The sequence below is a fragment of the Leptodactylus fuscus genome, chromosome 3 (assembly GCF_031893055.1).
Source record: "Leptodactylus fuscus isolate aLepFus1 chromosome 3, aLepFus1.hap2, whole genome shotgun sequence".
Taxonomy (NCBI): domain Eukaryota; kingdom Metazoa; phylum Chordata; class Amphibia; order Anura; family Leptodactylidae; genus Leptodactylus; species Leptodactylus fuscus.
The window spans coordinates 139,756,966-139,780,441 of NC_134267.1; the positions used below are offsets into that span (position 1 = coordinate 139,756,966).

Genomic DNA, 23,476 nt, shown 5'->3' on the forward strand with positions numbered 1-23,476 from the left:
GTCCCTAGCCGTCACTACTTCTCCCGGTGTGCCGTCCCCGCCTTGCACCAGCACGTGTCACTCAACATCAGGCGGGCCCTTAGTTCCGCGCTTTGCACAAAGGTCCACTTGACCACTAACGCGTGGACAAGTGCATGCGGACAGGGACGCTACATTTCACTGACGGCACACTGGGTGAATGTAGTTGAGGCTGGGACTGCTTCCCAAACTGGCCCGGTGTACCTCGTCTCCCCGCCTAACATTCCTGGCAGGGACACGAGAAGAACACCCCCCTCCTCCTCCTCCTCTACCGCCTCCTCCTCCGCCACCGCCTCCTCCTCCGCTGTTAGATTGACCCCAGCTACGAGTTGGAAACGTTGCAGCACTGGCGTTGGTAGACGTCAGCAGGCTGTGCTGAAGCTGATCAGCTTGGGGGACAGACAGCACACTGCCTCCGAGGTGAGGGATGCCCTCCTCGATGAGACGGCAATATGGTTTGAGCCGCTGCACCTGGGCCCAGGCATGGTCGTTTGTGATAACGGCCGGAACCTGGTAGCAGCTCTGGAGCTTGCCGGACTCCAACATGTTCCATGCCTGGCCCACGTCTTCAACCTAGTGGTGCAACGTTTCCTAAAGAGCTACCCCAATGTTCCAGAGCTACTGGTGAAAGTGCGGCGCATGTGCGCCCACTTTCGCAAGTCGACAGTAGCCACTGCTAGCTTAAAATCTCTCCAGCAACGCCTGCATGTGCCACAACACCGGCTTTTGTGCGACGTCCCCACACGCTGGAACTCAACGTTTCAGATGTTGAATAGAGTGGTTGAGCAGCAGAGACCTTTGATGGAATACCAGCTACAAAACCCTAGGGTGCCACAAAGTCAGCTGCCTCAGTTTCACATCCATGAGTGGCCATGGATGAGAGACCCTTTGTGACATCCTACGGGTCTTTGAGGAGTCCACAAGGAGGGTGAGCTCTGAGGATGCGATGGTGAGCCTTACAATCCCTCTCTTGTGTGTTCTGAGAGAATCCCTGATTGACATCAGGGATAACTCAGATCACACAGAAGAGTTAGGGATAGCATCCGATCCGTCACAGCTGGAGAGTAGGTCCACACATCTGTCCGCTTCACTGCGTTTAATGGAGGAGGAGGAGGAGGAGGAGGAGGAAGAAGAGTTGTCCGATGATGTGATGGTGATACAGGAGGCTTCCGGGCAACTTCGAATCGTCCCATTGTTGCAGCGCGGATGGGTAGACATGGAGGATGAGGAGGAAATGGAGATTGAACTTTCCGGTGGGGCCAGAGGAGTCATGCCAACTAACACTGTGGCAGACATGGCTGAGTTCATGTTGGGGTGCTTTACAACCGACAAGCGTATTGTCAAAATCATGGAGGACAACCAGTACTGGATCTTTGCTATCCTTGACCCCCGGTATAAAAACAACATCTCATCTTTTATTCCGGTAGAGGGGAGGGCCAATCGCATCAATGCTTGCCACAGGCAATTGGTGCAGAATATGATGGAGATGTTTCCAGCATGTGACGTTGGCGGCAGGGAGGGCAGTTCCTCCAGTAGGCAACCAAGTTCTCACCGGTCCACACAAACGAGGGGCACACTGTCTAAGGTCTGGGACACCTTGATGGCACCCCCTCGCCAAAGTGCCGCCACGGAGGGTCCTAGTGTCACCAGGCGTGAGAAGTATAGGCGCATGTTGCGGGAATACCTTTCCGACCACAGCCCTGTCCTCTCCGACCCCTCTGCGCCCTACACGTATTGGGTGTCGAAGTTGGACCTGTGGCTTGAACTTGCCCTATATGCCTTGGAGGTGCTGTCCTGTCCTGCCGCCAGCGTCCTATCTGAGAGGGTGTTCAGTGCAGCCGGTGGCATCATCACTGACAAGCGCACCCGTCTGTCAGCTGAGAGTGCCGACCGGCTCACTTTGATAAAAATGAACCACCACTGGATAGAGCCTTCATTTTTGGGCCCACCTGTGTAAAGCACCCCAACATGAAACTCCATGTCTGTACTCAACCTCTCCAATTCCTCCGCATCCTCATACTCATCCACCATAAGCGTTGCACAATTCTGCTAATACTAGGCTCCCTCCACCCTGATTTCCACCAACTCTGCTGGTTAGAGGCTCCCTCCACCCTGATTTCCACCAACTCTGCTGGTTAGAGGCTCCCTCCACCATGAATTGGTCCAAACTGGGCTGTTTAGAGGCTCCCTCCACCATGAATTGGTCCAAACTGGGGTTTTTAGAGGCTCCCTCCACCATGAATTGGTCCAAACTGGGCTGTTTAGAGGCTCCCTCCACCATGAATTGGTCCAAACTGGGCTGTTTAGAGGCTCCCTCCACCATGAATTGTCCAAACTGGGGTTTTTAGAGTCTCCCTCCACCATGAATTGGTCCAAACTGGGCTGTTTAGAGGCTCCCTCCACCATGAATTGGTCCAAACTGGGGGTTTTAGAGGCTCCCTCCACCATGAATTGGTCCAAACTGGGCTGGTTAGAGGCTCCCTCCACCATGAATTTGCCCAAACTGGGCTGTTTAGAGGCTCCCTCCACCATGAATTTGCCCAAACTGGGCTGTTTAGAGGCTCCCTCCACCATGAATTGGTCCAAACTGGGCTGTTTAGAGGCTCCCTCCACCATGAATTGGTCCAAACTGGGGTTTTTAGAGGCTCCCTCCACCATGAATTGGTCCAAACTGGGCTGGTTAGAGGCTCCCTCTACCATGAATTTGCCCAAACTGGGCTGTTTAGAGGCTCCCTCCACCATGAATTTGCCCAAACTGGGCTGTTTAGAGGCTCCCTCCACCATGAATTGGTCCAAACTGGGCTGTTTAGAGGCTCCCTCCACCATGAATTGTCCAAACTGGGGTTTTTAGAGTCTCCTTCCACCATGAATTGGTCCAAACTGGGCTGTTTAGAGGCTCCCTCCACCATGAATTTGCCCAAACTGGGCTGTTTAGAGGCTCCCTCCACCATGAATTGGTCCAAACTGGGGTTTTTAGAGGCTCCCTCCACCATGAATTGGTCCAAACTGGGCTGTTTAGAGGCTCCCTCCACCATGAATTGGTCCAAACTGGGGTTTTTAGAGGCTCCCTCCACCATGAATTTGCCCAAACTGGGCTGTTTAGAGGCTCCCTCCACCATGAATTTGCCCAAACTGAGCTGTTTAGAGGCTCCCTCCACCATGAATTGGTCCAAACTGGGGTTTTTAGAGGCTCCCTCCACCATGAATTGGTCCAAACTGGGGTTTTTTAGAGGCTCCCTCCACCATGAATTTGCCCAAACTGGGCTGTTTAGAGGCTCCCTCCACCATGAATTTGCCCAAACTGGGCTGTTTAGAGGCTCCCTCCACCATGAATTGGTCCAAACTGGGGTTTTTAGAGGCTCCCTCCACCATGAATTGGTCCAAACTGGGGGTTTTTAGAGGCTCCCTCCACCATGAATTTGCCCAAACTGGGCTGTTTAGAGGCTCCCTCCACCATGAATTGGTCCAAACTGGGGTTTTTAGAGGCTCCCTCCATCATGAATTGGTCCAAACTGGGGTTTTTAGAGGCTCCCTCCACCATGAATTGGTCCAAACTGGGGTTTTTAGAGGCTCCCTCCACCATGAATTGGTCCAAACTGGGGTTTTTAGAGGCTCCCTCCACCATGAATTTGCCCAAACTCTGCTGGTTAGAGGCTCAATCCACCCTGATTTTCAAAACAAATGTTGGTGCCAACCTCAACTTACTACAAGGGCCAAATTCACTGCTGGTGACAAGCTCTCCTCACTGCAAGTGCCAAATACACATGTTTCAAGGTGTTTTCCTACTGTCAGAGAGGTGGTATTGAGTGTGTAAAGTGTGTAGTTGTTAGGCTGTGATGTTGGGGTAATAGAGGGTCTTTGGTGTGTTAGATGCCCCCAGACATGCTTCCCCTGCTGTCCCAGTGTCATTCCAGAGGTGTTGGCATCATTTCCTGGGGTGTCATAGTGGACTTGGTGACCCTCCAGACACGGATTTGGGTTTCCCCCTTAACGAGTATCTGTTCCCCATAGACTATAATGGGGTTCGAAACCCGTTCGAACACACGAACATTGAGCGGCTGTTCGAATCGAATTTCGAACCTCGAACATTTTAGTGTTCGCTCATCTCTACTTATTTTGTGATGCACACACAGTTCAGATGTGCAATTCTTGGCCTGTACAGGGGTTGCCAAACAAATTAAAGGGTACCTGCATTTTTATGAAACATTGAAATATGTACATAGTCTCACTAGTCAGGCTGCTCTATGACTGTATAAGCCTTCATACATGATACCCTATCAGTTTTTCTGCTGATAATCAAAGTATGGCTAAAACAGTATACATTTCTGTCTGAGGCTGTGAGCTTATACAGTAGTCTGCCCATTTCCCTATCCATTGGTGATACTGTTATACCATACTGCCAGGAGTAACTGTATAACAGCAATAAAATACTTAGTAAAAGCTGAAGTGGCCTTAATATATGAGATCCAAGGACAATGCTCTGCAAATACATGGCAAATACATAGTAAATACATGCAAACTAGCAGATAAAACACCAGAAAAATAAATCTATGAAGACAATCAGTAAAGCTGCTGCATTCTTTGAATAATATCCCATATTTAATCACACAAGCAAACAGAAATAGATAGCAGTACATAGAAGACCTTTCTTACATTGTAAGCTCTAAGATTTACAGAATCTTCAGTCTTTACAGCATAGCAACAGTTAGCAGAGAGGCTATGAGAAAGTTCACCCCTCCATTCACTGTATGAAGAGAGAGCCTTTTAAGGACCCCTACACTACAGTGAGATGGAGCAAGAAGCAAGATGGAATGTATCTGAGGACAGACTTACTTAGTAACAACAGAATGAACATTAAATTATCTACAAGGGAAATACCTAGCAGCAGGGACGTTAGAGAGGATTTTCAGGAAGTAGCCTTATTTTTAATAAAAGTACATTACATTTTGGTCCAAAATCACATGATCTATGAAATGAGGCTAAGTTGTCTAAAAGGTAAGTGACCATTTAAAGGGTTTGATTGAGGGTGTTGACTCTGGGTTATTGAGATAAACTATATTAAAGGGATGATGTTAGTTGTTAGAAGAAATTGTGTATCAGGTTACTGATACTAAGTGGTGTGGGAAATAATGCATGAACTGTCTGAGTCAAAGGGATAAGTAAGATGTCATTTCAGGCAAAAGGAAAACTGAGACAAACACTACAATATGCAGATATGCCTTATGAGGGTGCTGAAGGCAGAAATACAGTATGTGAAATTACATGGGAACTAGGGTCATACCATCAATAAATTTGGTTATTAACGTGTGCCTGCAATAATACTTCAAATTTCCATAATATAAAAATGGGTGTTGAATGCTGTTTATTAGCATAATTCAAGAGAAGGCTGCCCATTCAGTACTAGTAATTTCAATACTGGGCCAAATAAGAGAAGACTTGATTTACTGTAGCCCTTTACTTCCTTCCTTTTGAGTCATAATTTAGAAAATTAAATATCTTACCCAAACAAGGAATTACAAGCTATAGGTGTCTCTGTACTGTGATCACAGCAGCATCTGCACTGATTCACATTAAGAGTCTCTGCATTGGAAGTAGGGGCTTGGAATAAGAAATGTAATGTAAGCTAACATACTTGCAGACTAGGTAACCATTACAAGTTAATGCTCAACTGTATCTGTAAAATGGCCTATTAATTAGATTATTTCACTACAGAAATCAGGGACAGGAGGGGCCACACGGTGGCTCAGTGGTTAGCACTGCAGCCTTGCAGCGCTGGGGTCCTGGTGTTCAAATCCTGCCAAGGGCAAAAAAACATCAGCAAGGAGTTTGTATGTTCTCCCCGTGTTTGCATGGATTTCCATCCCATATTCCAAAGACATACTGATAGGGAAAAAAATGTACATTGTGAGCTCTATATGGGGCTCACAATCTACATAAAAAAAAAATCATGGACAGGATTGTGGCAAACAATGATACCATTGTTAACCCCTCCCTGATCACCATTTTTGCTTAAGTCTACCGTTTTGACTGGCAGTGCAAAAAATATTGACTAAAAGTAAATATAAATGTGACGTGCAGCATATTGTGGCACAAATTAAGTCAGATTTTAGGCAAATTTAGCTTTGGCAATTGTGCATAGTATAGTCTGCACAACAGTGTCAGAAATTAACCTAGAACTTCAGATTGGAATCCCTATGCCAGAAAGATTAGGATGACAACAGATATTTTAACCATCATTTTTCATTATTGTGAAATGTAGTATAATGAACTAGAAGGTTTCTGTAGTTAATATTTTTCCTCATAAGGTCATATGGATATCTTCATCCAAGCTATCACTATGTCAGTTCAGTTATTGAAAGTAAAGGTAGCAGTTGAGAAGTTAAGATAGATGAGAGGGAGCTTTGTGGGAAATAAAGTAAAATGGCTTGCCTACTGTAGTTATATGAACTCTGATTTCTATACAAACTTGTACAGCCTTTTATATTGAGATGGCTTTCACAATGACATTTGGAGCGGTGTGAAAAGTTGTTCTCTTATATGCTCATCAAATTACATTTTGTAACCTTTCACATACAATCTAGAGCTTGGCTTCCTCCACAGGCACAATATTTATGCTTATATTTCTGTACCGCATAAACTTCTTTACAAATCCAAGTTGTACAGTTAACAATAGATAACAGGAAACATTTTTCTTGCGACAGACATTTCTCTCATCACAATCTACTGAGAATAGAAATGTGTTTTAGGTAACAATAAAGATTCAGGTCTCAAGAAGTAAATATGAAATTGGGCTCTATTTTAGTGCAAGTAGAACTCTGGTTATCACCAGGAAAAAAATCTTTCTTTCTAGTATTTTCCTATTTCTATAATTGGGGGTAAATGGCATAATGAATTCCTTACTAATCTGCTCCTTATCACTTATTATATTATTGTTTTAATTCATTTCATCTCACATATTCAGCATTTTGTTTTGCTATATTGTTTTAAGTAAGTAAATGAATGTAATTATGTGTTTTAGCTTTCTGCCCTTATCCTAGACTATTTAATAAGCACTTATATTATCATTTTGGTAACTTCAGAATAATTTATTTAATTCATATGGGAAGGACAAGAACATTCTGTGCTTCAGTAAAAGCTGAAAACATGCTGTTTTATGAGGCTTCTTGTTTTTATGGCTCATGCTTCACAAATTCATGTGACTGCTTTGAGGATATTTATATTTTACTAGTTTTATAAATCTAAAATTCCTAATCATGGTGGACAGACAGCGATGCAGTCTAAATAGTTATCTTTTAAATGTACATTTGATTTACCAGCTGCCATACCTTCTAAGGAACTAGTGTGATAGTACATTTTAGGATGATACATCATGCTCAAAACATTCCCCTAAAATTGATTATTTACTTGTATCCAGTGCATTCTTTTGCGTTCCTGGTCAGCCTTCTTGCTATCCAGGTGAGAATACCTGATATTTGTTCTATCTTCCTCTATATTCCTTAGATGAAACACACAACTAGAGTGTTGCAGATTACTATTTCATATCTATTTTTACAGCCAGATTTGAGGGACTTTACTATTAGAAAATGATGTATTATAAATCTATTCCCGAATGAAGTACCCATTAAAAAAAAGTCAATACTAGTGTTATTGGGATCCAGAAGAGAAAGTCTATCAACTAACATTATGTGACCCCCTAAATATATATTGTGCATTGCCATAACTGGCATTTTATAGCTTGAAGATAGGATATGAGGGTATCCTTAGAGAATTTCTGCTGCATTTGTGGATCATTCTTTCTTCAGTCTCCAGGTCTACAGTCACTTTAGTTATTTCCAAGACAACAAATTACATTGTACCTTGTCCCTCTATTGAAAATTATTGGTGAGCTGTCCCTGAAAGCATATGGGTATTACAATGTATGTACTGTGTCTGGACATGTAGCCTCACACTTTCTGTCAATTTACACATTGTAGAGAAATTCAATCAAAGTACCTATAAGGTCACTACTAGAGATGAGCGAACACTAAAATGTTCGAGGTTCGAAATCCGATTTGAACAGCCGCACACTGTTCGACTGTTCGAACAGGTTTCGAACCCCATTATAGTCTATGGGGGGAAATGCTCGTTTCAGGGGTACGCAACATTCAATCAAATTCTACTTACCAAGTCCATGAGTGACGGTCGGGCTGGATTGTCCTTGAAGTCTTCTCCCGGTGCAGCACCCCCGCGACGTCTTCCGGCTGGAATTCATTCTGCCTAGGCATCAGGGCCTAGGCAGAGCCGACTGCACATGCGCTCAGGGGAATGCAACATTAGATCAAATTCTACTTACCAAGTCCATGAGTGAGGGTTGGATTGGATTCTTCTCCCTGCGCAGCGTCCCCGCGTCCTCTTCCGGCCTTGAATTCACTCTGCTAGGCATCGGGCCTAGGCAGAGCCGACTGCGCATGCCCGCGCGGACATGCGCAGTCGGCTCTGCCCAGGCCTGATGCCTGGCAGAGTGAATGCAGAGCCGGAAGAGGACACGGGGACGCTGCGCAGGGAGAAGACTTCTAAAGGTAAGAGAAGAACCAGCGATGATTGGCAATGTATAGCATTCTGCCAATCAACGCTGGTTCTGCATCAAATCTTAACTTCGAACAGCTAGTAGTATTAGATCGAGTACGAGTATTTCGAATACCTTTTTTAATCAGGTATCTTGTTTAAAAGTTATATTTCATTTTGTTATCACGTTTTGGGATTACAATTTACTCATTGGAAACAGTAGCCACCTATTTCTCAGCCTGGCGCTCCTGAAGAAATGTCTAGATTTTTTAGTAGTACAACAGGAACCTCTACAGTGCCCATGCCATAGCATGGTATTGTGGTAAGAGTTGTTACAGAGTGATATGCTAACTATCATATTTGTGTCTTTATGTGATCAGCCAGTGAGCAAGGAGGTGTTTCAGACTTTCATGTCTTTTATTAGCATGTCATGATATTGTATCTGTTTCAAGACAAATCGGAATCTTCAAATTGGAGATAACGTATGTGTGGAAGTATTCGTACTCGCAGGCATCCAACCCAACTTCATATGTGTAGAAACCTTTTCCTGTGCTACTGTGCAGTTAGAAATCATCAAAAGAGAAAGTTAGTTCCATCCCATTCTTTTCTACAATACAAAACAGTCTGGCCTAGATTTTGAAACACTAAATTTCCTGGGTAGTCTAAGTTGTCATATTCCTGATGTTAATTCTAATTAAATTCCTTTATCTGTTTAGTATTCTACCAATACTTCTTCCCAAATCCTTTTATAATAAAACCAACAAATTGCTAAACGCACAATAATGAAGCAATTTAAAACATGGTGGTATGATGATATTTCTTCTCACATTGAAAACCTCTTTCCCACACAAGCAACCTCAGAGCATTGCATATTATAGCTCTTTCCTCAACTCTGAACAAGGAAAGGAAAGTGCTTTTCCTTATCTAGCAGAAACCACTATAACTAGGTCAATAATCTTCCAGAGCTATAACACTAATTCCTATGTTGACCTTTCCTCAACAGCTCAAATAGAAGTACTATCACTTCTGATTCCAAGCCCAGACTTATTGGACTGGAAGATTTGTGATAACCATACAATAAACCATATTACATAAAGCAACAACCTACCTCCTTTTTCTTTACTTTAGGATAATTTTCATGTCTGAATTAAAGAATTTTACAGATAACTATACAACCGCCACCTCTTCCACTTGATAAACTTCCTTCGTATTAACCCCTTTCAAAACCAAGCCTCATTTATCACAGGGGCTAGACATTTATATAGTATTTTTTTTAAAAAAAAGTTGTATATGGTTTTATATCCAGCATGGCTTATTTTCTGTATCTCTTATCCACGTGTAAATTAACCAGTAGCTTAGTATAGTAGAGGGATGTAAACTCCTTTTTTTTTTTATCTCTAGCTAGCTTCCTTGCTGAGAATGAGCAAATATCCAGAAAGTAGATGATGGTGGGGAGTGACAGGAGAATAAATTCTGCTAGCACAGTATGAATGCAAAGACAGTTTCATTTCACTATGATCACTAAAAAGGGTTACGTTTTGTTGATAAACGTCCTAAAAGCTTCTCATATCATAGTGTAACTCCCTGACAGTAACTTCAGCATGGAGATACTGTCACTTATCACTCTTACAGGAGCAGTTGTAAATCACAGTAAGAACAACGAGGCTCTGGAAGTCTCTGCCCCAGGAAGTGGTGATAGTGGATTCATTAAAGAAGTTCAAAGAGGGCCTGGATGCCTTTCTTGAAGAGAATAATATAACAGGTTATGGACTCTAGATTTTAAGGACACATTGAGCCAGGGTTTTTATACTGACTGCTAGATTTGGAGTCGGGAAGGAGTTTTTTTCCCCTGAAATGGGGCAATTGGCATGAGTCTCATAGGGTTTTTGGCTTCCCCTGGATCAACACTGTAGGGATTGTAGGGTTATAGGTTGGACTTGATAGACTAATGTCTTTATCCATTCTCATCTACTATGTAACTATGTAAAGGTGTTTGTTAATGTGACTGCAGCATCAAGCAACAGATAGAGCTATGAAAATAGGCAGATTAGCTACGTCTAGGGGTTAAAGCCAACCCTGATATTTTCCCACTATGGTCGACTCCCTTTCAGTTAAATGTCTCCATCCTATCTACAATATGATAGGGTCTAAAGTGGCTATCTTATACATATTATTACTTGTCACATGTTCCAAAATACCTCCCATTTAGGTTGGAGAAAATGTGATAAATAATAATAATAATAATAATAATAATAATAATAATAATAAATAATTAATTTTATGTATATAGCGCCAACATATTCCACAGCACTGTGCAATTAGTAGGGTTCAAATACAGACAAAAGAGGATATAAGAGGAACCCCTATCCCATGACCTTTGTACATGTCCAGCACTGTCCCTTATCCCAAGTTAAAAGCAAGTGATAAAACCATCCCCTTTTCTAGCCTTGCTAGGACTGAACAGTCTCTCACTTCTCAAACGTGATAGTAGCCAACCTCGAAAATGCATGTCATAAGACAATGAAGAGCTAACAATGTCCCAACCATCAAAGATATAATTCTCTCAGTTAAAAAAAAAATACTGTCTTCTATCCCATATCACAGACTCACCTCTTATGTGGATAATTGTATCTCTGGAAGAAGCCTCAACAAATCTAACTTGCAATTACTCTACAGCATTGCTTTGCTTATATATTGTTTTTACTACCAATACCTACATCACTGCCTAACAATGGCTATTTATATAACGTTCTTTCTGAATAAAAATTCATTAATTTAAAAAGTTTGTACTCTCCTAATCTTGGCGGTCTGCGGCTGCCACTAGTGCGTCCAATCCATATAAAGCTTAATAAAGCTCCTGTTCACAACAGTCAATACAGAGCCCAGCTGTAAACTGATTGGACTCCCCAACCGAGCCAGCAGGCAGCCAAGGTTTTACAAGTAACAGCCCTAGAAGAGAGCTACATTTACCATTATCTCCACGCTCTCAGATCCATTTATGTATTCATTTCTGCTTCCACTTATATTTATTCCCTTCCTTGTAAACACTTGCGTTTCTAAAATTGTCCCTGGCTATCACTGAAATTTATTTCATCTCTTGACTTTATTTTTCAGCTTATGAATTGCAAAATTGTCCAGATCCTCATCCATTTAAGAATGGCTACATCATTAATTCTGATTATAGTGTGGGACAATCAATAACTTTTGAATGTTATCCAGGATATGTTCTGATAGGACACGCTGTTCTCACTTGCCAGCACGGTATTAATAGAAATTGGAACTATCCTTTTCCAAGATGTGAAGGTAAGTGCATTATCCTAAGAGCATGTTTTGCCAATTACTGTGTTTTTAAGCATCTTAAGGAGCAACGTTGAAGACGATATTTTTAAAAGGAGAAATATTAATTAAGATTGGGTCAAAAAGTATTGACTGCTGACTTTGTAACGCAAGCAAATAAAGTCAATCTTATCAGCTGCAGTGTCTGAAGCACATTGTTCCACCCATATAAATAGCACCGCTCTCATAACAAGCAATTATTTATTGTTGAGGAGATTAACATTACAACTTGCACCTTCTCTCTCTCTGGAGACAACTAAATATGATGCCATAAATAGGGCTATTTGCTGTGTGATTCATTAGCCCTAATGTTTCATTATTGTGGAAGTATTCAGCAGTTTCTCATAGTGCAATGATCGTGTCTGTGTTTTATGCTTCACAAAACCTTTGTTGCTAAGGTTAATAATCTGAAGAAAAAGTAGTCAATAACTTTGTAGTCATGAAAAAAAAAAGCCCACAATAATGCTCATTTTATAGCGCTGGGCTTAAATGAAGTGTAACGCACTGTACCTTCATTTAAAGAAAACTAATGACTACATTAATTATTCGTAAAGTGGAGCGCCAGCCGTTTTATGAGGAGGTAAAGCAGAATGTTGCCTTTTGCTTCTCACTTTGATTCCACCTTTTTACCTTGTTAATTAGAGGAGCAGTTTTTGTGAGGCTTCTGAAACTTTATTAAGTTTCTTAAAATAATATCTGTCCCTGTAATGATTAATGACTTTACTAATGACAATAATTGCAATCACAATTAAAAATCTTCATTTACTAGTAGCTTCAAAGTGGAATTACAGCTGAGCCCTGCACAATTCTGCTATACAATTATCCTGTGGGTGGTTATTGGATGTCTGCAGTGTTTATTCTGTTATCTGTGACTTTAGATGATGTGCATGGTAACATGGCGTAGGCAAGTTTACTCCATGATAACAGTTGTTACCTGTCACATAGTTTTAGTCTCAGTTTATCCGCCTGAACAAAGGTGCGTGGACTAATGTCTCTTCACTCACTCACTGACATCAGTCAAGAGCTGAAATGAGATAGTCTGCACTATTGAATCACGCTTTTTTTCCAGTCATTTCTAAAAATAGATGACACTGGGCAAAATTATGTCTAAAATGCACCATAGATCTCTTGACATATTGGAATGAATGTATTAAGACTTGCATTTCAAACCCTAGTCTTAATAAAGGTCCGTATGGTCCAAGGCATGCCTGAATTATCAAACAGCTATGGCCTTTCAATAAATAAGATGCATGCACATACACCACCTGGGCAGCTCCATATCATTGGCATAGTTCTCCCTATTTGTATTTTTTTTTTCCCCTTATATAGAACAAACCTATTCCGCAGCATAGTCATTGCTCATTATCCCAAGAAGGGTCCACAATCTAAATTTCCTATCAGTATGTCTTTGGAGTGTGGGAGAATATACAATCTCCATGCAGACGTTGTCATTGCCTGGATTTGAACTCAGGACTACAGCATTACAAGGCAACAGTGCTAGCCACTGAGATAAGAATTTTTAGACTGATAATTATAATGCCTTGTAAACTATTAATTTACAAGTTAACTTTTGTAGCAATTGCTATTATATTGTAGTGAAAATGCAATTTTACAATAACTTAATAGTATACTGATTATTTATACTATATTTATTATTATTATTATTATTATTATTATTATTATTATTATTATTATTATTATTATTATTTTGTGCCATGTAAGAGGGTCTAGCTGTGTCACTGTATGCAGCATGATCTTGGAAACAATTTCCCTGCAATATATTGATACTTATGGCGCGTGAACTGATTGCTTAGGACTTCAAAATGTCAAATCTGTCTCTGCATATGGGGACACATGGTGACTCAGTGGTTAGCACTGCAGCCTTGCAGTGCTGGAGTCCTGGGTTCGAATCCTGCCAGGAACAACATCTGCAAGGAGTTTGTATGTTCTCCACGTGTTTGTGTGGGTTTCCTCCCATTCTACAAAGAAATACTGATAGGGAAAAATGTACATTGTGATCCCTATATGGGGCTCACAATTTACATAAAAAAAAATATCTGCCTCTGTATATGGAGAAAATAGAGGTGTAACAAAGTTATGTCTGGGGCCTCCCCTAATACTGCCCTTTTAATGCCCTACACAACATAGTATGCTTACCCTTTATTGTTCCCATACTGTATTCTGCCCCCTTAGTGCAAATAATGGATGATATGTGGTCAGGGTGGGGCCCCATGCAATTGCTTAGTGGATAACATTGTCTGTACATATTCCGTAAGAGCTTCATTGTTTATTAATATGCAGCATTTCTGTTTCAGCACCTTGTGGATACAATGTATCTTCAGAAAATGGAACCATTTATTCACCAGGATTTCCAGATGAATATCCCAATTCAAAGGACTGTGCTTGGCTCATTTCTGTCCTACAGGGTCATGGGGTTTATATTAACTTTACTTTACTTCAGACCGAACCAGTGAATGATTACATTGCAGTATGGTATGTGACCCATCGTAAATAAATTGCTTTTAAATTGATTATTTTTTCCTTGACTCTGCAACTATGTAATGGATGTGGGACTGCAACTTGACATTTTTAAGAAGTAAAATAATAACACATAAGGTCAGAACATGAATTCGGAAAACAAATCAATTTTTATAGATACATGCATAGCACACATTAAATAAGTAATCAATCATCAAGATTTTACTTCTCTGGAACGCTCACATCTTATTAGAAATTCTCAGGGAAAGATGGTTAATATAGTATGAAATGTCTTAGAGTTAGTATGAGAACTGCATTTCTCATGTCACCATATTGATTGCTTTAGGAAGAGTTAGAGGCATTTTACCAATGACTGGAATGAGCAGAAATAACCCATATAAAATAAACATATGGTGCACAAGAGGCAGTATGCAACCATAATGAATCATCATTCATAAGAAAGGTATTTTTAACTTATGTCACTATCACTACCAGGAACTACTAGCAGAATATAAAACATTTCCTTTAACAAAGCCAAGCCTATATGACTTCAACTGTCTCATATATAGATTGGAATTATCCAAACAGTTGGAAGTATCCAACTTTTTTCTCCTTGTATAGGCAAATGAGATATTGTACTACGGGTGATTTATGTAACATATTTTGCCTGCTCTTTAAAAACATTGGGTGGAATTAATAATTTATGCCAGTGTTCTGGTATAAATGTGATGCATTTTTGGTTCATGGCCTTATTTTGTGCCAAAGATAAACAAGGTTACTCCTTCTGCACCTGCTCATAACTTTTTATGAAAGTGTGCAGAGCAGGACAGAGGTGATTTGGCCCAATTTGATTTGGCTGTGAGTTATACCGGAAAACTATCCCAGTTCCTGACTGACATAGATATCAATTTTGCTGCAAGGGATTTTCCTGGAATATTAATGGACCAGAACACTGACTTACTGCTGGTTATTGAAGCATAGGAAAGCAAAAAAACTAAAAAAGGATTAATAAAGGCGGGTTCACATCTGCGACTGGGGTCTTCACTTTCAGGTTTCCGTTTCCTGCCTGAGAAACTGGACAGGACACGGAAACTGGCAGTCACTTTTCAAACCCATTAGTTTGAATGGGTTTGCAAAGTGTCCTCCCGTGAGCGCCTGTGAGCGTTTTATGGTCTCCGCAGCAAAACCGTTTTTTTTTTTTTTTTAACCAGGCACAAAGTCGGACATGCAAGACTTTGTGTCCAGTTACAAAAAAACGGTTTCGCCGCAGAGACCAAAAAAATGCTTACTGGCGCTCACGCTCTGCCAGGTTTCCGACTTCTGTCAGCAGAAGACAGAAACCTGAAAGCAGAGACCGGGATGCAGATGTGAACCCGCCCTAATTCAAATTTAGCTCAATTTTATGAGTATGTGGCTATGTTAGCATGCATAATAAGGAAATACTTGAACAAAAATGGGCTACAGGTAGATTTGCCAGAAAAAAAAAAAATTGTTGCACTAGCATCACAAAACAACAGCTTACAATAAGCTTTAAAAAGCTTCAAAACTTCTGGAACAAAAAAAAAAATGAAGTGATGAGACCTAAGTTGAACTTTATAGTCACAACCATCAATGCAACATTTGGAAAGGAGTCAACAAGACAAGATGAAGAAAAGTACACCTCCTCTACTATGTAGAACAAAGGAAGATTTTTGGTGTTTTGTAACTGCATCACCTTATTATCAAATTATTAGCAAATTATCGAAAATTAAAGAGGTCTCCAGGAAGTTTGTGAGCACTGACTTCCTTTGAGTGTTTTAGGCAACAAACCCAGTGGTTTTGAACTGGTTCCAATTGCAAGTCATACCAGTTCCTAGCCCCTGAATCACTCCACCTCCATTCTTCTCTCCATGTTCTCCATTGCTATTAGGTGTTGGCAGACTAGATCATTATAATACTAAAGCCAGCCTCCATAGCACCTGTAAATACTTGGAAACACAGTATAGAGGGTGTAGGCAGAGGGACTTGGGGTCTGGGGGCTGGCTTTAGTCATATGACCTAGGATTGAAATTGGCTCAGAATCCTGACTTCATTGCCTTAAAGGGAAATGGAAAACACTTTAAACAGATGAAGTGCATAATCTTATCAGTAAATAATGAAAGAACATTTGAAAGACTTCTGTTTTTATGAATCATAATTGCTAATGATCAATTAATCATTTGAATTTGATTAGCAGAACATGGCTGCTACTTACCCTCTTAATTCCCATTGAAATTAAGAAGGTGTGTTTAATTTTTAACACGATGCTTCTGCATGTTGGCTTAGTTTTTGTTGAATAACTGATTACATCTATTGGCATTTGTCATGTGGTGTTGTTCATCTGAATTTGATTTTACCTAATTTTAAAGCCTTCTAAAAACCATATGTTTATGTTTTTTTAGTATGTCCAGATAAATAAAATCATCAGTGCCATTACATTTGATATAAAATGTTGTATTTTTTTTTTATTAATAGAGTTTGTATTGGGATTTTTCATCATACAATACAACACAACATAAAAAAGTGCTCATAAAGCTGACAAACCAGATAAGGAGAATTTGACTTGATATAGCAAGTATAATTAAGAGTACTTGACAGCGATAATAGCAAATTATGCCTACAAAACTAGAAGTCTAAATACGTCTAAATACATGATAGTAAGTAGTAACCTAGAGTACAGAGGGGTGCCAGAAGTTTCTCTACACCTACTCTGCTGATGACACAATTCTCTGTCATATAACTGCTCTTCTCTGTGTACAAGCAACAGGAGTAGAGCAGAGTCTTTGACCTAACAGACAGCTAAAGTACTGGCAGAGTAAGTTGAGCACAAAGACTTCTGCTACCTTATGCAAATCTAATAATAAGGATTAGAGATAAGCGAACACTAAAATGTCCAAGGTTCGAAATCCGATTCGAACAGCCGCACACTGTTCGGCTGTTCGAATGGATTTCGAACCCCATTATAGTCTATGGGGGGAAATGCTCGTTTCAGGGGTAGGCAAAATTCGATACAATTATACTTACTAAGTCCACGAGTGACTGTCGGGCTGCATTCCCCTTGAAGTCTTCTCCCGGCGCAGCTCCCCCGTGGCGTCTTCTGGCTGGAATTCACTCTGCCTAGGCATCGGGGCCTAGGCAGGGTGAATTCCACCCGGAAGAAGATGCGGGGACGCAGTGCGGAGAAGACTTCGGAAAGGTAAGAGAGGAACCAGCGTTGATTGGCAGAATGTATAGCATTCTGCCAATCAACGCTGGTTCTGCATCAAACCTTAAACTTTGAACAGCTAGTAGTGTTCGATCGAGTACGAGTATTTCGAATACCGTAGTATTCGATCGAACACCTACTCGATCGAACACTACTCGCTCATCTCTAATAAGGATGCCAAAGCACCATCACCTAAATGAGTAATTCTTTATCTGATGCAGTCAATGCATTGCTACAAGTTTTTATGTCCCCACATAACTCTTTTAATCCTATACAGATACCCAAACTAATATAACCTTCTATATCACCAGGCAATGTATTTTAATGTTCTAATTCCTGGATAGCATAAAGATCTTTAGTGAGTTATACATTTGCTTATTCATCTTTTACTTATAGAAGAATAAAAGAATTTATTTTGGAAACTCTGATACGATCTCCTGTGAAGCAATATACTGGGTTTTCATTTAGACATTCACTACTAAACTTATATAGTAGACTCAGGTGGTCAAAAAGACTTCTAAGAAAGCAATGAAAGGCCATGAGTTAAATGATTTTCAGCAACCTCGTACTAATCTCTGATGTACTTGAACACACATCACAAAAGAACGAGAATTCTGTTAAAATTCAGACATTGCCGCCTACGAAGGCAATATAAAGAGAATTTTTGATGCTGTCAAAGGTCTCCTGAATGACAACATGAAACTTTTTTATATTCTGATTCAGTAGCAGTTGACAACAGAAGTGAATGGTGCCTGAAGAATGCAGTTACAAGATACAATGTACTGTATTATGCTCATTCTTTATATGTGGTCAGCATCTTGAGAAGTTCACAAAAGATAACACAAAGAAAAGCAATACCATGAAATGATTTCAACATATGACATGCAAGCTTAACTGCTAAATGTACAGTGCTTCTTATCATTTCCATGTTTTTTTCTAATTCTTAGGGATGGTGTTGACCAAAATTCCCCTCAACTGGGGGTCTTCAGTGGAAATACAGCTCTAGAAACTGCATATAGCACATCCAATCAAGTACTCATTAAGTTTCACAGTGACTTTTCAACTGGAGGATTTTTTGTTCTGAATTTTCATGGTCAGTTTTCTATATACTGCTGTTATGACTTTTTTAAGCACAATCATTTAAAAATTGCAATTTTGGGGACAACACAGTGGCTCACTGGTTAGCATTGGTGCCTTGCAGCACTGGAGTCCTGGGTTCAAATGCTGCCAAGGACAACATCTGTAAGGAGTTTGTATGTTCTCCCTGTGTTTGCATGGATTTTCTCCCACCCTCAAAAGACATGCTGATAGGGAAAAAAAGTACATTGTGAGCCCTGTATAGGGCTCACAATCTACATTTAAAAAAATTAAAATTGCAATTTTTTTTCATAATATTTGGAATGTGCGAATCAGTTATAGAAGAAGCTCAGCTGCCTGTGAGTACAATATTCTGAATATTTCAGTGGTAGAGTATTAGAATATTCCACAATATTGAGAATATTGTAAATGTTTTACCATAAATTCAACATATTAACATTCCTACATTTCTAATGTGATTGCAAATTTACACCTGTTCTTTTACATTGCAGCTTATCCACTAAAAAAATGTCCGCCACCAGCGATTGTGCCAGAAGCTGATATCATTTCAGATGATGATGACTTTGAAATAGGTATGACATCTCACTCCATCCTCTCATCTTCTTCATATCCCCACTATTTCCTGTTTTATTGAAACAATGTAATGTAGTTAGTTTGAGAGATCTAAATATTTACCAGAACTGGTGGCCGTTCTCCTTTTATAATTCAACTACCTGAAAAGTTAGGGGACTGGGAAGAGACATGAATAAGAGACTGGTGACAGAGGCTCTAGAATCAACATTGTATGAAGAAGAGACATATTTAGCAGACTGTACAGGGTGGGTAGCTGAAGTTTGTGTAAGCTGTAACAAGTAGGGTTGAGCGATCGGGAAAGATTGGATCCCAATTGGTGATCAAGCAAATTTCACGATCGGGATCGGCTGGAAAATGATCGAAAATCGGATTTTAAAAATGATCCTAAAATCTCAAGATCGGCTTAACCCTAGTAACAAGTATAACTGTGGATAATATGGGGCTGGGTGGATACTGTGTGGTATCTGTGATTGATGCAGTCTGTGGGGCCTTCACATGGAGTTTTGCAGCACTGTTTTTGCCACAAAACTCGTGTATAGAAGCAGTGCTGTAAAACAGAATCCCATTGAGTTCAATGGGTTCTGTCTTACGTTCGCTACACATTGAACTCAATGCGAGGCTTTTTTACCCATTGATTTAAATGAGTTCATTTTAACTCAAGTAACACATTGAAATCTATGGGTAAAAAAAGTCTCCCATTGAGTTCAATGTGTAGCGTGCGTAAGACGGAGCCCATTGAACTCAATGGGATTCTGTTTTTACAGTGCTGATACTTTACAAAAACAGCGCCGCAGCGTGTGAATGCACCCTGTAAGTGGAATATCTGTACCATCTGCTGCACTTTTTATGAGCAGCTAGTAGTAAAGAGGAGATGAATAAGTTGGACGATCTATATTTAGCATACAGAGAACTGACCTTAGAAATGCAAACTTTGCAAAGATAACGCATTTGCAGTGATAGACCCTTGCTTTTGGAAGATTGTGCAATTTCATAGTCATTTCAGGAAGTATTTGCAAGTGTTGTCTGTTACCATAGAGACATGTGGATCTGTAAAGGAGCTGTAGACACAAAATAATATTTTCAATGATTTTTCATTTTAGATGCCCTGAATAAGTAAAAGATTATTCTATTAACAAATAAATAAATGTCAAATAAAATTAAGCCTTTTTTCCATTGTTATACCTTTTCAGGTGACTTTGTAAAATACAAGTGCCATCCAGGTTTCACCTTAGTAGGAAATGACATATTGACCTGCAAATTAGTTACCCAGCTCCAGTTTGAAGGTTCCTTGCCTACCTGTGAAGGTAAGCACATTATTTCTCAGTACTCTAGTTACAGTAGTATAATTAGCTACAGAGTTATTCAGGTCTGTGTGAATATTCATGCATGCAATTTGCATTATTACCGAATGTTAAAATTAATCATTCTCTTGTGGTTACTTGTAATTACTTAAAGCTTTTCTTGATGGTGCTCTAGGTTGATATCAATATAATGGGAATTGTATTGTTTTCTCTTGAGCTTTAAGTGCATTTGAAGCTTTTGTCAGCTATTGTCAAACTTAAAGCTACATAAGAGTTTGGAAGTTAAAAAACGTAAACACAGCCTATGAGAAATACAAAGAAATAAACCTTCTCTCTGTATTTATATATGTAAAGTCCTCACTGTCTCCTTTATTCTGAAACTGAAAGCATGATTTTATTACTTATGTGCAAATTTAAAAGATTGTTAAGCAGCTTACAAAAAAAAAGTAGAATGTTATAAAGTTTTTTAAAAGTCACACTCACCTCATTGATCCCTTGTCGCTTCCATTCTGAGACGGTCTGGTCCCTCATTGGGCTCATTACTTCCTACTTCAGGCATGGTCATGTGAACAGGGCCACACCTGCCATTAGGTGACCTGGAGGCAACAGACAATATTTAATTGCTTGCAGCTTATTGGTTTATTCCATCAGGAGGTGGCTGATCACTCACTGATCCCTGCTCCTGTCCAGTCTCTGCTTCTTCCTTTCCATTCTTCAGCATCCACACTATAGAGTTAGAATTGGAGTAAAACATCATCCGCTACCTGTTGAAATAATCCAATAGGCAGAGCCTGAAATTGTGCAGCACCAAAGGAGATGAGTGAAAACAACAAACCATTACTCTCAGCTCTCTTGAGCATCCAGCGTCATCTTCAAGCTTCTTCCAGACTGTGTCTGACATCATGCGTAGTGGAGGTCACTGCTGAGGCCAATGATTTGGGCCTCAATGGTGACCCCCACTGTGTGTGACATTAGATAGAGGCCTGAAGAGGACACTGAATATTGCTAGTGCTGCAAAGATGCCCAGGGGAGGTGAGGCAAGGTGACCATAAGTGTTTTTCTTTTACCTTACATCCCTCTAGTCTCTCTTTATTACACTCTAGTGTCTCATGGGTGACAAACCTAAAAAGTTTTGGGGACCAGTAAAGAGGGAAAAATACTGTGTGGGGACCAGTAAATGCGGCAGTACAATGTGTGAGGGTCAGTAAAGGGGATGTTATACTGAGTGGGGGCCAATGAAGGGGGTAATACACTGTTGGGGCCTTTAAAGAAGGTGTTATACTGTATGAGACGGTAAAAGAAGTTTTATAGTGTGGGGGTCAATAAAGGGGATAATATAATGTTGTAGCCAGTCAAGAGGGTATTTTACTGTGTGTAGGCCAGGTAAGAGAATATTTTGAAAACTGAAATCTATAATTTTAATTAGGGGTTCCCATCACAGAAACATTTTTTGAGTGGGGTGGGGCACCACTTTATAGGTCACCTCAGACAGCAGAGAGGTTAGGGTCACCCCTGCATGTGAATGACTGGCTGTAGTATTCACACGACCATGTCATAAAGTCAGGAATTATAGAGATTGGAGGGGACCAGGAAGCATGACAATGAGAGTGGCGGGGGATTGGTAAAGTCATTATGACTTTTAGTGATATCATGCACAGCAAACAGGTTCTAAATGTAAAACATTACTTAAACAAGTAATTAAACAGTTTCTATTGACATTTCTATAAGTAATATATTTATAATTATCATACAGCTTCCATTAATAACAGCTATTTAAGATTTGCCTTCAAAGACATACTGGTGAATCCAGAGAGACCTCATTGACTTTAATAGGATATTCCTATTTAAGGCCCTTTTCACGTGCTGCTTTTTCTCCTGTGTCAGAGATTAACATTGTGATTATCCCCTAAAGAAAGACCCAGATAAAAGTCTGCAATGCATATCAATGTATAGACACCCAGTGCAATATGCTGCCAATTGACTGTCAATTGTTATTAATCATATATAGTATCACACAAAGGGCATACAAAGGAATTTCTGGAGTAGAGAAAATAGGATAGGCTTTGAGGAGGGAGAACGTGGATACAGTGAAGATATAAATGTAGACAAGAGCACTGTGGGGGATGAGGACAGAAACAGGTACATTGGACTTGGTCCCTGTGCAGGGTGTGGGAATGAAAAGGTCCAAAGAGCTATATATGAGCAGGATATATACCCCCAAGTATAACAGCCTATTTTTTTTTTTTTTTAATGCAGCGGTAGTGGCTGTCACCAGGCCCTCTAATGTCCAGGGCCCTGTGGCAGCCGCTACCGCTGCTAACCTGATAGTTACACCCCTGATACTAAGGTAAAAAGCTATTTGAATATGGAATAAAATATTGTCAATACTTTTATAAGAATTTAATTCAGGTTAGGAAATTATATGACTTGTTTATCCCCTCTCTGTTCCCCACAAATTTGCTGACATCAGAAATATAGGCATTTAGGCAAATAGTTTAGCTTGTAGATTATTAGAATAAAAGTTGTTATAAAGAGCATTCAATTCTAAATGCTTTGCAGAGAGTTCCATAAAAGAGCATTACTATCCTGTTATAGGAAGGTCTACAGTGGCTGTCATCAAATATTCTTCTTCCAAAGGAAAGCAATGTAGATTGTGTCCATTTGATAACAGGAAAGAAGCAAATAGTGGAATACTGCCATTAAACCTCAGTGATTGTTAATGTGATATTGTTAGTCCGCTCTGTTATGTCATTTACATCTGTAATCTTTCTACAATTCTGCCCCTGGTAGTGTTTGCATCCATTTGTAAAACAAACACAGCTATTTATACCATTTGACATTTGCCAAAAAACCTCATTTGTGTTTCTCACAACCTGTTTGATAGCGAAATATTCTACAGAAAGAA

The 23,476-nt window shown here is 40.1% G+C and overlaps 1 protein-coding gene across 2 annotated transcripts in view; it reads left to right on the plus strand.

Annotated features, from left to right (window-relative positions):
* CSMD1 (CUB and Sushi multiple domains 1) overlaps positions 1-23,476 on the plus strand; it is a 1,381,920-nt gene that overhangs the window by 1,209,266 nt on the left and 149,178 nt on the right. For both annotated transcript variants that reach the window (XM_075268411.1, XM_075268410.1), the window contains 5 exons: positions 11,677-11,865; positions 14,214-14,391; positions 18,547-18,692; positions 19,189-19,269; positions 20,461-20,574. In XM_075268411.1, coding sequence (XP_075124512.1) covers positions 11,677-11,865; positions 14,214-14,391; positions 18,547-18,692; positions 19,189-19,269; positions 20,461-20,574 — 708 coding nt within the window. The remainder of the gene's footprint in view (positions 1-11,676; positions 11,866-14,213; positions 14,392-18,546; positions 18,693-19,188; positions 19,270-20,460; positions 20,575-23,476) is intronic.